Genomic DNA, 15,836 nt, shown 5'->3' on the forward strand with positions numbered 1-15,836 from the left:
CAGTACAAAGCTTTTCCAATGTGATCCTATTTTATATTGGTTAACACTTTACTTAACATGTATTTACTGAATTATGTGACATAACTCTCACTGAGATACCTAGGCCCAAAATTCTTTAAATGAGAGTCCTCTACTTACATATTCCCAAAGGTAAGGGCCAAGGTTTCAATGGAAGAAAACACTTCTCTGAAGAGGTCGTTTTTGTTTTCTTCATTAACATCTGTGAAGTTCACAGCTATAGGTAAAAGTTGGTTAAAATCAATGACAAAGAAAATATTTTAAACCAGATTTATATAAAGTCATTTAAGCCCTTACAAATCTACCATTACTTATAGAATCATCAGAAAATTCAGAAAATGAACAGCTTAATACACAAAAAGGACACGATGTTTAAGTTCTTCATTTTAAAAAATCATACCAAGAAATCAGCTTCCACAAAAGTAACTGGCATTCCAAACTGACTACTCCATGTATTATATAATTTGACACATCTAAGAAGTGACTCAATATGAAATCAATCAGTCTTGGAGTCCCAGAGTCCATGTCATACCAGAACTCTCTCATTAAGAGTGCTCTGTGCTTGCCGAACCGGTTTGGCTCAGTGGATGGAGCTTCGGCCTGCAGACTGAAGGGTCCCGGGTTTGATTCCGGTCAAGGGCATGTGCCTTGGTTGCGGGCACATCCCCAGGGGGGGATGTGCGGGAGGCAGCTGATCGATCTCTCTCGTCTATGTTTCTGGCTCTTTGTCCCTCTCCCTTCTTCTCTGTGGAAAATCAATAAAATATTTTTTTTTAAAAAAGTGCTCTGTGCTATTTTCTCTTGCTTATTGCTTTATGGCATTTTTTTAAAAAAGCTAAACACACACTGTGGCTTACTTAAGTCAACATGAAATACATTTTTCACTATGAATTACCAATAACTGAAGTCTTATATACATTTGACATAGCATAAAACCTATATACAAAGCATAGCACATGAAAAACACCCAAAGTTTTAGAAAATTTGAATTCCTACCTATTTATAGCCTTATTTTGTACAGGCCTTTGGGCGCTGAGGTACATGTTAGTTGATAGATAGCTGTCTAATGTTTATCAGAGGGATATTGTAACATTTTAAATTTTGCTAAAGCAAATGTGAAACAACTGAAAAAGGTTTCTTATTATAATTTCTATGTGCACTTTTGATAAAAATCTAGATACAATTTATCAGAACAAAACTGAAAGTGGAATTAGCAATTTTTAAAAAGTAACCACTCTAGTCAGGTTGAGTTTAAGAAGCAACTGGCTCCCTGTATCCTACCTTCCCTAGGATACTTGCCACCAATGGGAAGGTAGAGAAACCAAGTGGAGAGGAAGCCACTCCTTTGCCTTAAAACAGAGTTGTTCTTAAGTTTCGCTGCACATTAGAATTACCTACGGAGTTTTAAAACCAAAGTCTGGGTCCCACCACCAAAGGTTCAGATTTCATAGGTCAGGGTGAAGCACAGATAGTTATTAAAGTTCCCCAGACAGGTGATTCTAACATATAATTAGGGTTGAAAATACTTGCTGGAAAGCAAGGATCTCTAAGCAGGAATGAAATAAACCCTAAGCCTGCAAACCTCATGAAATTACAACCAAGATTTTACATGTATAAGCCTTTGTCAAAAAGTCCCTATCTTTCATCAGAGTCTTCTAAGTATCCCCAATACAAACAAAAAGAAAAATCTAAGAACCACCATAATTAATTTTAAAAATATTTTTTGACTTCTGCTCTGGCTAAGATGGAAAAATAGGCTTATACTTCTGCCTGAAAGAACTATAAGAAACCCGTAACAAAATATATGAGACAACAGTTTTTAAGACACTTGCTATCAGGCAACAAAGTTCTAAACGACAAGAAACAAATGTGGTGAGCTCTACAATTGCCCAGCTTACTGCCTAGTATCACACAAAGTAGATTTCTGAGCAAAGGAAACTTACCAGGGATAAAGAAGGTCATTTTATAATGATGAAGTCAATTTATCAAAAGGACATAATCCTATACATTCATGCACCTAATATAAACTTTAAAATGCCTGAAGCAAAAACTAATAGAACTATAATGAGAAATAGACAAATTCACAGTAATGCCAGCGATTTCAATAACCCTCTCAATAACTGACAGAAAACATAGATAGAAAATCAGTACGAATATGGAAGACTTCAACAATACTATCAGCCACCTTGACAGGATGGGATAATTATAGAACACTCCAACCAATAACAATAAAATACATTCTTTTCAAGTTCATGGTGAATATTTACCATATTATTGGCCATAAAACACATCTCAATGGGTTTTAAAGGATTCAAATCAGGCAAAATATGTTCTGTGACTAGATGGGATTAAATTAAAGATAACAAAGATTTCTGGGGAAATCCCCAAATATTAGAAAACTAAACAACACACTTCTAAATAACTCATGAATCAAAGAAAAGAAGAGATCAGAAAGTATTTTGCACAGAATGAAAATAAAACACAACTTACCAAATTGGTGAAAAGGAAGCTCAGGGAGGCACAGAGGGGAGGGATTACAAAGGAACATGCATTATCTGGACTGTGATGGTTTCAAAAGAATATGCATGTCAAACTGATCTAACTCTACCCTTTAAATATGTGCACTTTACTGTATGCCAATTATACCTCAATAAAGTTGTTTCTAAAATCTCATTGGAAAACAGACTTTCAATGGTAATTTATAATGTAATAGGAGCAAAAATGTAAAGTCTACTCATATTTCCAAACTTTAACCTGTTAGACTTTAAAGAAAAGAAATACTTTATAATACTATCCAAAATTCTATAATTTTTTTCCCTATAAGTATACTTTTTCAAAGCACTACTCTGATTGGGGGATTAAAAAAACAATTTTTAGTAGTGAAAAGGCAATTATTTGAAACATGTTCTTCCCTCATCTTCATCCCCACCCAAATGAGGTCACAGCCATCTAATGAAAATTCCTATTACTGTCCTTGCCTCCACTTCAAAACAGCCCTATATTTCTAATATCCTTTCTCTTTTTTGCTCCTCTTCAGTGTTCCAAAGAAAAGTCTTTGGCTCTTTTCCAATAATAAACTTTCCACTCTCTCCTGCATTCTCCAAAACCCTTTATCACTATCACTCTCCTCTCTTGGGCTTCACTTGACATGTTTTTGCAAATGCTACTGACATACACAAATCTTTCCTATGTGAAAAAAAAATCATTTTATCATATTTCTTCTTAAAGCTACGACCCAATCTAACATAACACTTCTTTACTACCAAACCTCTATAAATAGGTCATGACTGCATTCATCAGGATTTGGCTTTTCATCCAGTTTAATGATTATCAAGGGTAAGAAAACTTTTTCTGTAGAGAGCTAGATAATAAATAGTTTAGACTTTTCAGACCATACAGTCTGTTGTAACTATAAACTCTGCCTAAAGGAGTCAAACTTAAACAAACAAGATACAATGATACACAAACAAATAAGAGTGACTGTGTTCCAATAAAACTACTCAATAAAACTACTCAGTAAACAGGCAGCAGCCAGATTTAGCCCACTGGTATCAGTTTGCTGTCTGGGTACAGAATGGGTTCTGAAGCCAGTCCACCTAGGTTAAATCCTAACTCTGTCTCTTACTTGGTTAAGTAACTTAACTGCTGTGCCTCAGTTTCCTCATTTATAAAACATAATATGTATTTCGAGAACTGTTGTGAAGATCGAATGAACTTAGAACAGAGCCTGTTACACAGAAAATGCTCAATAAATGTTAGTTAATATTTTCACTCAATACCCCTGAATAACACTGTTAACAATAACCTCCTAGTAGTAGTCAAACTTAGAGGCCTTTTTTAATTCTAAAATTTTATCCCATCCTGCAATGCTCAACAACTCTGCCACTTAATACGTATACAACCTTGGACAAACTTCTCTATGTTTCAGCTTCATTAGCTGCAAAACAGGAGCTGATATAACAATAGTATTGACTTCAACCATTTCTGGCATACAGTAAGAACATCCTCAATAATGTAAGCTATTATTACTACAAATTTTAAACACTTCCTTCCCTCTTGAAGTAGTCTGCTCTCTTAAAGCAATGTGGTATAGTAATTAGAAGAAAGCTTCAGAGTTTCAGACCTGAGTTCAAATTTGACCTCTACTACTTCCTATGTCACCTACATTACCCAACTTCAATTCTTGGTATGTACAATGGCATATTCTTGAAATGAACAACAGAGAAAGTGTAAAGCACCTAGATAGAGTACAGTGCTTGGTAATTAGCAAACGTAAGTATCCTCATGTTCTATATCTATCTATAGACAATTTGTACTTCATACAGTCGTTCCCATTCAGCCTGCATTTCTCACCCTGGCTTTCTTCTCTATACTAATACATTATCCCCACAGAACCTCGTTAACTCTCATACCTTTAAGGGAGTGAATGCTTAAACTACCTGTCTAGTTTTAACCTCTGAGCTCCAGACCCGCCTTTCCAATAGTCTGTTTTATATATTCCTTCCCCTACTTCCCCGTTTTTACCCACCAGCATTACAATCTCAACATGAACTAAATCTTCCTTTCTATTCTGTCCCTCAAACCTACTCTTTTCCATACATTCCTTAGTTCATTAGCTTAGCTTTCAAAATGCCTCTAAAATAAATTTCTTCTCCTTTCCATTCCCATTATTACCGATTTAGTTAAAAAGGTCACACCGTACCCCGTCTGGATTATGTAACATCCTGATCATTGGTGTCTCTGTCTCTAATCTCACCCCACTATTAGTCCTTTTTCAAAATCTCATTAGCATTTTCATCCAAGTTCAAATACTTTTCTCCACTGGGTACTCTACTAAGTCTCAACAATAAGCACTAAGACACAATAAGTATATCTTTAAGAAATCACATAAATAGCTTTCATGGCCATAAGGGGGCCGCCCCGCGCCTCCTGCGGGATGTCCCTGCCTGCTCGCCGTCAGCACCGGGGTGGCTCACGAGGCTTCTTCACGACTAAGTCCTGACCTTATTACAAGACGACCCTTTCACAGAGGTCGTTCACGTCGAACTGTGGATGGTACCGACGCTGTTTGGTGAGTGAGCGCGGACCGCATGCCCTTGGAGGTCCTGCCAGGTGCATCCTACCCCTTCCCGTAGCTCAGTGCCCACTCCCCTGCACAGGCCCGAGGGCCCAAAGGCTGGCCGCGTACGAGAGGTGCTTGGGCATTTTAATCCTGATGAATACGGCCTCCAGACGCAGAGTCCTGCTCGTCGTTACCGAACAGCCCTTGAGCCGGCGCGGTGTGCCGGCCCTGATTGCGCGCATGGCTGTCCAGCTTCGGGCCCGCCGAAATCGAGAACTAAATTACCAGGAGGACCGACTCAACTTCCCGGTTACTTTGTCTGCATAGAAATACAGGCAGTGCCTACCTTCTGTCATGACATCTAATCTATTAAACTCCAAGCTCAAAAGAATGGGGTCGAGGAAAACCAAGATGGCGGCATAAGTAAACACCGGAGTTAGCTGCCTCGAACAACCACTTCACAAAAACAAAAAGACAGAACGGACATCGCCCAGAACCACAGGAAGACTGGCTGAGGGGAAATTATTCAACTAGAAGGAAAGAGAACAGCATACGAGACTCAGAGGAGGCGCAGTGCGGAAAATACAAAGGTGCAGAGGTACGCGCGGAGCGGGCTGGTAGCTGAGGGCGCGGTTGTCGTTTTCAATTGGGAGGGAGTCTCAGATTCTGAGCTCCAGTTCTGGGCGAGTCTCTAGGGACCCAGACTCAAACAGGAGAAGCGGGACTGTCTGGCATGGTCGGAACGCCAGGGCAGCTTTCTCTCCGAGGTTTGCAGCAGTTGCTGGGACTCTGAGAGGCAGAGCCTCTGGGGACGGGACTGAGAGCAGCCATAACTGCTCCCTCCACCCGCTCTGTTGATCCCGTGCAACCCGCCCCGCCCAAGCCCTGCACAGAGCCATTTGCCAGATAGCCTCAGGCAAAGGCTAGATTAGCACCTCCCTAGAGGACAGAAGTTTTCCCACTGCAGACACAGCTGATTCTCACAGCCAGTTGGCCTGGAGGTCAAATCCTCCTAGTATTAACTACAACAATCAAGGCTTAACTACAACAAGACTGCACACAAAGACCACTAGGGGGTGCACCAAGAAAGCATAAAAAATGCGGAGACAAAGAAACAGGACAAAACTGTCAATGGAGGATACTGAGTTCAGAACCACACTTTTTTTTTTTTTAAATATATTTTTTTATTGATTTTTTACAGAGAGGAAGGGAAAGAGACAGAGAGTTAGAAATATCGATGAGAGAGAAACATCGATCAGCTGCCTCCTGCACATCTCCCACTGGGGATATGCCTGCAACCCAGGTACATGCCCTTGACCGGAATCGAACCCGGGAACCCTCAGTCCACAGGCCGATGCTCTATCCACTGAGCCAAACCGGTTTCGGCAGAACCACACTTTTAAGGTCTCTCAAGAACTGTCTAGAAGCCGCCGATAAAGTTATTGAGATCCTCAAAAAATCTAATGAGACCCTCGATGTTGTGATAAAGAACCAACTAGAAATTAAGCATACACGGACTGAAATAACGAATATTATACAGACTCCCAACAGCAGACCAGAGGAGCGCAAGAATCAAGGCAAAGATTTGAAATGCGAAGAAGCAAAAAACACCCAACCAGAAAAGCAAAATGAAAAAAGAATTCGAAAATACGAAGATAGTGTAAGGAGCCTCTGGGACAGCTTCAAGCATACCAACATCAGAATTATAGGGGTGCCAAAAGATGAGAGAGAGCAAGATATTGAAAACCTATTTGAAGAAATAATGACAGAAAACTTCCCCTTCCTGGTGAAAGAAATAGACTTACAACTCCAGGAAGCGCAGGGAACCCCAAACAAAAGGAATCCAAAGAGGACCACACCAAGACACATCATAATTAAAATGCCAAGAGCAAAAGACAAAGAGAGAATCTTAAAAGCAGCAAGAGAAAGAAACTCAGTTACCTACAAGGGAATACCCATATGACTGTCAGCTGATTTCTCAACAGAAACTTAGCAGGCCAGAAGGGAGTGGCAAGAAATATTCAAAGTGATGAATGCCAAGAACCTACAACCAAGATTACTTTATCCAGCAAAGCTATCATTCAGAATTGAAGGTCAGATAAAGAGCTTCACAGATAAGAAAAAGCTAAAGGAGTTCATCACCACCAAACCAGTATTATATGAAATGCTGAAAGGTATCCTTTAAGAAGAGGAAGAAGAAGAAAAAGGTAAAGATACTAATTATGAACAACAAATATGCATCTATCAACAAGTGAATCTAAGAATCAAGTGAATAAATAATCTGATGAACAGAATGAACTGGTGATTATAATAGAATCAGGGACATAGAAAGGGAATGGATTTACTATTCTTGGTGGGGAAAGGGGTGTGGGAGATGCGGGAAGAGACTGGACAAAAATTGTGCACCTAGGGATGAGGACAGTGGGGGGGTAAGGGCAGAGGGTGGGGTGGGAACTGGGTGGAGGGGAGATATGGGGGGGGAAAAAGAGGAACATATATAATAATCTGAACAATAAAGATTTACTAAAATAAAAAAAATAGCTTTCATACTTAGACCTATTTGAATAGCAACTTTCAAACTTTTTTTTTTTACCAACACCTCAGTAAGGAAAACATTTTACATCATGCGAGTATATCATATTCACATAATACCTATTATATAAAGTTTTTGAAACAGCCTTAAGTCTTATTCAATGAGTGTTGCATTCTGATTTTCCTGTTCTATTCTCTTTCATACTTTAAAAATGATGGTCACAGTCCACTAACTTGATGTCATAAAACAGGTCTGAAGTTTGAAAACTACTGAATTAAAAGATATAATGGAAGAAAAACTTCACCATTTACAGAGGGGGGGAAATGCTGAGGCAAAAAGAACTACAAAATTTACAAAATGAAAATTTTTAAGGTGATTCTAAAACAACAAAAAATTGAAATGAAATGCATACTATATTCTCAGGCAGAAATGCTAAGTACATAAATTCTCTTTAACTTAATTTAACCCAAATCACTCTCAAAATACCAAGATATTTTTTGGAACTAGACAAGCCAATATCTTCATAGAAAAATAAATCCTCAACAAAAAGAATAATGGAAAGAGGAGCAACCCTTATCAGATAATAAAACATACTATAAAGCTACAACAGAGACAGTGTAGCATTAGCACATGACTAAACAAATCAATGGGACACAAAAAGGACCAGAAATAGATAATAATATGTGTGACAATTTAGTGTATTTATGATAAAGATGACATAAAAAATCAGTGGGAAAGATATATTATTTGATAAATTAGCTAGACATGGAGATACCCTAGAACAGTGGTTCTCAACTTTCCTAATGCCACAACCCTTTAATACAGTTCCTCATGTTGCGGTGACCCCCAACCATAAAATTATTTTTGTTGCTACTTTACAACTGTAATTTTGCTACTGTTATGAATTGTAATGTAAATATCTGATATGCAGGATGTACTTTCATTGTTATCAATTGAACATAATTAAAGGATAGTGATTAAACACAAAAACAATATGTAATTATATATGTGTTTTCCGATGGTCTTAGGCAAGCGACCCTTGTGAAAGGGTCGTTCGACCCCCAAAGGGGTCGCGGCCCACAGGTTGAGAACCACTGCTCTAGAACATATCAAAGACTTAATTAATAAATGACACCATAAAAACTTTAGAAGAAGAAATAGTGGAGAATGCTATTATAATTTCAGAGCAGAGAAGTCCTTCCTAATTCCTAAAGCCAAAAAATCATACAAGAGATTGATAAACTTAAGTGTAAAAATTAAAAAAAACCATGTAAATGAAAAGATAAAAAGCAAACTAAAGAAAATCTTCAATTTATATCAAAGATTAAGACTAATTCCACTTACACAGACTTTGTACAAATCAATATTTAAAAAAAAGACCAACAATCAGGGAAAAAATGGGTAAAGGGTCAATTGACATAAAAGGATGTACAAATGGTTCTGAAACATATAAAAAGATACCTGAATTCAAAATGCAAATCAAATCTATACCAATATACCAATTTTTACTGTAACTAGATATACAAAGATTGGGTAAGAAAGCTTTATAACCAACTCTGTTGGCAAAGGTACAGAAAATCAGCCTTTTCAGTACTGCTATCAGAAAGGGAAGCCTCTATGGAGGGCACTTTGACAATGTCCAAAATATAAATGCACACACATTCTCTGATCCAGTAATTACCTATCTAAGAATTAACACTGAAGCATTGTATGTAACAGAAAAAAATTGAAAACCATCCAAACATCTATTAGTAATAAATTGGTGAAATAAATTACAGTACATCAATATAATGGATTATCATGTAGCTTTGAAAAAATAAAACAAATAACAACAAAAGAGTAAAGAGACCCTTTATGTATAAATAACAGAATAATAAGCAAGGAGCAGAATGCTATGATTTGTGCAAAAAGGAGGATAAAAAAGAAAACCTATTGTATTTGCTTACATATGCATAATAAGATACACAAAAAACTAATAACTGTTGCTTATCTAGGGAAAAGAATGGGTGGCTAAGTATCTGAGGTAGAAAACTTCACCATTAAATACTCTTTTACAGTATTTCCATTATCAACTGTGTAAATCAGGGTGAGAAACATCCGGCCTGAGGGCCGCATAAGGCCTGAAAAATCGTTTGATTTGGCCCTGCCAAGGCATTAGGGCTGAATTAAATGTTTGACGAAATATAGCAGGTTAATTTTTAAGATGATAATTTTGTATGGCCCGGGAATGATGTTATTAATATCCAAATGGCCCTTGGCAGAAATAAGTTCCCCACTCCTGGTGTAAATAAATTGCCTATTAAAAATTAATTTTTCAAAACAGAAAGAAAACATGAGGCTTCTCTAATTTTAGATATGTTAGTAAAGCTTATTTTTCTTTTTCATTTGCCAAATTTTAAATATAGGCCAAGCACAGATCATGAAAAATTCATATTACAAATGAGTTTTAATTTACATTACAAATGAGACCAAAATAATTGTAAATACTAATGAAAATACAAATACATAAGTACATAATCAATTACTGCATGCTGAAGATGTCTTTACTTCAAAAATAAGCTGTGTCTATCTCTCTTATCATATTCCAAATATTTCATCAGACTGAACTTCCTGTTTGGAAACAGGAGGAGACACAGGAAATACAAATCACTACTAGAATGAATGGGGAAAAGCTAAGGATTTTTCTTTTAAAGTTAATAAGAGGTAAATTTCACATTTAATATACAAAATAAGAGGAGTCAGATTTAATTTTTCACTTATTATACTTAGAAGTGGAGGGATTTCATGCATTCAAACCTGCAGTAACACAAACAAGATTATACCTATCTTATTCTAAAGTGGTTCAGTATTTATATGTGATTTTTTTAATAGTTTGATATATTTGCAAAATGTACAATGGTACAGTTAACATCTCCAAAGCAAGGTAGGTCATAGTGGTTTTCTAAATGTAATCAGGGGGTTACGGCAAGATATGTTCCACATTCCTGACACTTTCTGATGCAATAGTTTTCCTTTCTGTTCTTCTTTTTAAAATAGAAATAAAAATGTGCCTTACATATTTTTTAAAATATTAAAGTAGAAAGCTTATGAAAAACACTTAGACTGACACAAAACAGACATTCAAAAATGGTTTCTATTTCCCCCATGACTGTCCAGGGTTGGAAAACTAAACCGTCATCAAAAGAAAGAATTAAATAGGTTCTGATTTGATCTCAATTTGTTTAGGTCATTGAATATTTTTCATTTGCGGTATCAAATATATTTTTAGATGACCTCAAGAATAAGAGTGTGTGTGTGTGGGGGGGGGGGGGGGCGTTATTTAAAAACAAATACCAAATACAACATAATTTTTAAAGTTTCCTAGTCTCTAGTTTCATGGAATCCTATTGAATCAGAATAAGTTTCCCAACAAAGTATTCTTTTAAATTTCATCAAACACAAAAGTAAAATCCTAACAATAATCCCAAGGGTAAAGACAGTCATAATGTGAAATAATATTCAAAAGACTGCTTTACCACCAAAAAAAAAAAAAAAAAGATCTTTAAGGCAGCTGAGAGGCCACTTTCTTCAAGTCTGTTTCTGCAATGTGGACACCAACCATGCACAAGCACACTCCTTCCCCAGGACATCCTGGCTGCACACAATAGCTACTGACAACAATTGAATGAACTGTGGTTGCTATTTCCAAGCATGGAAATTATACTATCTATAGACACAAATTTCCCTATCTAAGTTAAGTTAAATGGCACTTATAAACAGTCTATTTAAAAACAAATGTGGTTATTAAGCAAATTTTTAAAAGCCACAACAGAAGTTATCTATTTACTTTTTTCCCCCAGTACTTGAAATACAGAAAAAAGAGAACCACACAAACAGGACAGGTCTATGTCAAAAGTAGAGGAGGCAGTTCTTAAGTACTGTATAGACTGTTTTATTGAAAAGATTTTTTTGCTCTTCCTGCCTCATCCCTTGACACTTGCCATTTGCCCTCTCTAGATATTACGGTGTTCACCAGGTATATATCACATTCTTCAACATCCAGAGTTCTTGTACAAGAGCCTTCTATCAGTCTCCAACACCACCTTCTCGCCGAGTTAATGCCTACTTGGCCTTTGAGAGGCAGGACAGGTAATTCTGCTCCACAATAAAGCCTAGGCTTTCCTTTCCTTATTCAATCCACAGGGAGTCGCTTTTTATAGTTACTTTACTTGGATTCACATTACCTATCAGTGACACTTAACACTGAAGATCACTTCTTAGGACCTTGCACTTTTAAATTTCATGACACCTTTCTCCAGATCATCTCCTTACTTCTTAGGTGTTCCTCTGGTTCCTCTATCTTCTGTCTCTGGGATCTCATACTCAGTCCAATATTTATTCTACACACACTGAGCTGGTATAATCCTCTTCCATCACCACTTAAATATCAACAACTCCTCTCAAGTCCATATCTTCAACTCCAAATTCCAACTTAACCCCTAATATTCAACCTGTGGCATATTTCATCAAATCAACATCCATCCCCTCTTCTGTAACATCCATAATTGTGCTTTGCCACATTCCAGCTTTTGACGTAGATCAGACTGTTAATCCTCATCTAGCTCATTACTTCTAACAATCTCCTAAATTAACTCTGTGCCTCCAGCCTCATTTCTTCTCCAGTACTCCCTTCACCCTCAATCCTTCTTATGTACTTCAGCCCAAATTAACAAATTCTACTACTTTGGGGCAGCAAGTCATTTAATCAGAGGATAATATCCCAATTCTTGATTCTTTTAGCACATGCTTTTCTCACATACATACACACACACACACACACACACACACACACACACACACACCCCTTACACTTTACATAATGTCCAAATTAAGTCTTCTCTTTCCCCATTTGGTTCCCTAGTTTAAGTTTAGTCACTATAACTTTTCTAGCACCAATTGTCCTCACACAACAAGGATGTTTGGTATACTAATAGCCTACTTCAAAAGAATATGGACACTTTAAAAACTCAAACATTTTAAACATCATTTGTGTAGTTTATGTTAGTATTTTTAAAGTGCTTTCTGCCAAAAAAGTTTTTGTTTTAAGAGAAAGAGTTTTAGGTATGACAGTGGGAATATTAAATATAGAAGTACATAACATAATCCCTATTAATACACATCATACAATTGTCACGAGAGGAGATGGCTCTGTAGTGATTATGAATGAAAATGTATCCCTTGGATTTTTTTTTGCCCTCACTAACCCACTTTTAATAATCTTTCTTACCTTTTACTTTTGCAGTAAGCATTTCTGCAGCATTCTGAAGATCAACAGAATTGAGGTTCTGATGTTTATTCATTACAGACTTTAAAACTCGGAGAAGTTCATCCAGACGTATATGAATGACTTCTTTAAAACAGTCTTTAAAAAAAAAAAGAAAAAAATTAAATTTTATTCCAAAACCAAGTTTCAGGAATCTAAAGTATGAAAAATCATTCTGAAGCATATTTCAAGTAGAAGCATTGGTTCCACAATTTTTGCCTACAAATCTTTTCCTTCTTTCCTCATCATTGCAATTATATATAATTTATACATATAGCCTTCAAAAAATTTTAATCATTTTTTTCATTAAGGATTTCAAGGCTCTCACAGTTATGGTCAATTTTCAGTTTTCTCTGCCTAAAATATGCTCTCCAGATTTCCCTTAAGGAAACTTTATACGGTACCATTTTTCCTGTCTTTGTGTTTTTATTCTAATATAATTTTTAATATATATGGTACGAGAGTTTGTGAGATATTAACCAATATTTAAGAACATACAATTTATCATTCAAACCAGAATATTCTAGCCAGTGAAAACAGGGGTGCTACTCATAGTCATGACAGCACTTATAGGCATATTCCTAGGTCACCATTCCAGGCAAACCACAAAGTAAAATCACCCTGTAACACTTAAAACCCCTGAAATAATCCTCAAATGTTTCAAAAAGACAACCACCTTAAATACAATACTCTGAGGTAATTTTCCTTTCTGCAACCTTACAGAGCTCTAGTGTTTTATAATAGCACTTATTAAGTGCTTCGTAAGATCTCTATTATACAGATGAGAAAATTGAGGCACACTTAAGTTCACCATGTTACTAGACTGTAAAAACAGAATTTAAATCATCCTATCTAATAAAAGAGAAACATGGTAATTAGCCGTACGTCCGCTACCCTTCCCATTGGCTAATCAGGGCGATATGCAAAATAACTGCCAGCCAAGATGGCGGCCAGCAGCCAGGCAGCTTGAAGCGAACATGAGGCTTGCTTGCTTCAGTGACGGAGGACTCCAACGTTCCCCGCCTGCCGCTGCCGGCCTCTGAGCTTGCAGTTTGAAACACTGTTACAAATATAGAAGCTAAACAAAACCCCAGAAACCTGCTTTCAGCCAGCCGGGATCTCAGAGCTGGAGTTGAAACAGTGTTTCGATTATAGAACCCAAACAAACCAGATACCTGCTTTCAGCAGCGGAGGCCTAAGAGCTGGAGCCAAGCCTCAGAGCTAAAGCTGGCCCAGAATAAAAAACAAAAAAAAGAAAAACAGGAGCAGCTGGGAGCTTCAGTCACCCGCCAGCCTGAAAACAGCCCACAGCCCCTCACCCAGACTGGCCAGGCACCCCAGTGGGGACCCCCATCCTGAAGGGTGTGTGACCAGCTGCAAACAGCCATCATCCCGTCATGCCGGCAAACCAGCTGGCCCCCACCCATGCACCAGGCCTCTATCCTACATAGTAAAAGGGTAATATGCCTCCAAGCACCAGGATCAGCGGAGCCGAGAGGCCTCCCAGCACCGGGATCAGCGTTGACAGGGGGCAGCACCCAAACCCCCTGATCACCCTGCGGCTCTGTGTGTGACAGGGGGCAGGGCCAGAACCTCCCTATCAGCCCTGCTCTGTTCGTGACAGAGGAAGGCGCCCCAACCCCCTGATCAGCCCTGTTCTGTGCCTGATGGGGAGCTCCCCAACCCCCTGATCGCCCTGCGGCTCTGTGTGTGACAGGCTGCGGTGCCCCAACCCCCAGATCGGCCCTGCTCTGTGGGTGATAGAGGGCGACGCCCCAACCGCCCCCCACAGGCCCTGCTCTGTGTGTGACGGGGTAGAGCCATAACCTCCCCACCGGCCCTGCCCTGAGTGTGACAGGGTGCGGCGCCCCAACCCCTGATCCGCCCTGCTCTGTGTGTGGCAGGGCACGGTGCCCCAACTCCCCTATCGGCCCTACTCTGTGAGTGACAGGGGGGAGCTCCTCAACCCCCTGATCGGCCCTGCTCTGTGCGTGACGGGGGAGCTCCCCAACCCCCTGATCGGCCCTGCTCTGTGCATGACAGGGTACGGAGCCCCAACCCCCCTGATGGGCCCTGCTCTGTGAGTGACAGGGGGCAGCACCCCAACCCCCTGATTGGCCCTGCTTTGTGCGTGACAGGGTGGCGCCGCAACCTCCCCATCGACCCTGCCTTGAGTGTGACAGGGGGCGGTGCCCCAACCCCCCAATCAGCCCTACCCTGAGCATGACTGAGGGTGGCATCGCAACCTCCCAATTCGCCCTTCTCTGTGCATGACAGGGGGCGGCACCCCAACTCCCCTATCAGCCCTGCTCTGAGCCCGACCAGGGAATGCACCTAGGGATTGGGCCTGCCCTCTGCCACCCGGGAGCAGGCCTAAGCCAGCAGGTCGTTATCCCCTGAGGAGTCCCAGACTGCGAGAGGGCACAGGCCGGGCTGAGGGACCCTCCCCTTCCCCCCCAAGTGCACAAATTTTTGTGCTCCGGGCCTCTAATATGTATAATGGTTGAAGCCACAGTTTTTTAAAGGTCATTTTTTTAATTGATTTTTTAAGGAGAGGTAGAAACATCTATTAGTGCTTCCTGCAGGGGATAGAGCCCACAACCCTGGCATGTACCCTGACCAGAAGTCAAACCAGCAATCTTTCGTACATGGGATGATACCCAACCAAATGAGCCACACTCTTAATGTTATACTGCTTCCCTACTGAAATAGCTTAAAAAAACAAATAAAAAAATGTTTTTTTAAGTGTCATATTATAATTATACAATTAAATTTTTCCTGAAATGTTAAAAGATAATCACTAGAAAGAAAAACTGTATATAGGATAAAAAACAAGATATTCTAACATCATCCATCAAATATTCAATTCATTAATAATGCTTTATCAAGAGAGAGAAATATGGCCTGGCTGGTGTGTCTCA

At 39.0% G+C, this 15,836-nt stretch overlaps 1 protein-coding gene across 11 annotated transcripts in view; it reads right to left on the reverse strand.

Moving 5' to 3' along the window:
* ARHGAP29 (Rho GTPase activating protein 29) overlaps window positions 1-15,836 on the reverse strand; it is an 83,110-nt gene that overhangs the window by 38,554 nt on the left and 28,720 nt on the right. For 9 of the 11 annotated variants that reach the window (XM_036347947.1, XM_036347941.1, XM_036347943.1 and 6 more), the window contains 2 exons: window positions 12,880-13,014; window positions 139-235 (listed from right to left, as the gene is read on the reverse strand). In XM_036347947.1, the coding sequence (XP_036203840.1) occupies window positions 139-235; window positions 12,880-13,014 (232 nt within the window). The remainder of the gene's footprint in view (window positions 1-138; window positions 236-12,879; window positions 13,015-15,836) is intronic. The other 2 variants (XM_036347950.1, XM_036347946.1) reach the window with 1 other exon arrangement.

This window comes from Myotis myotis, unplaced genomic scaffold (assembly GCF_014108235.1).
Source record: "Myotis myotis isolate mMyoMyo1 unplaced genomic scaffold, mMyoMyo1.p scaffold_m19_p_2, whole genome shotgun sequence".
Taxonomy (NCBI): domain Eukaryota; kingdom Metazoa; phylum Chordata; class Mammalia; order Chiroptera; family Vespertilionidae; genus Myotis; species Myotis myotis.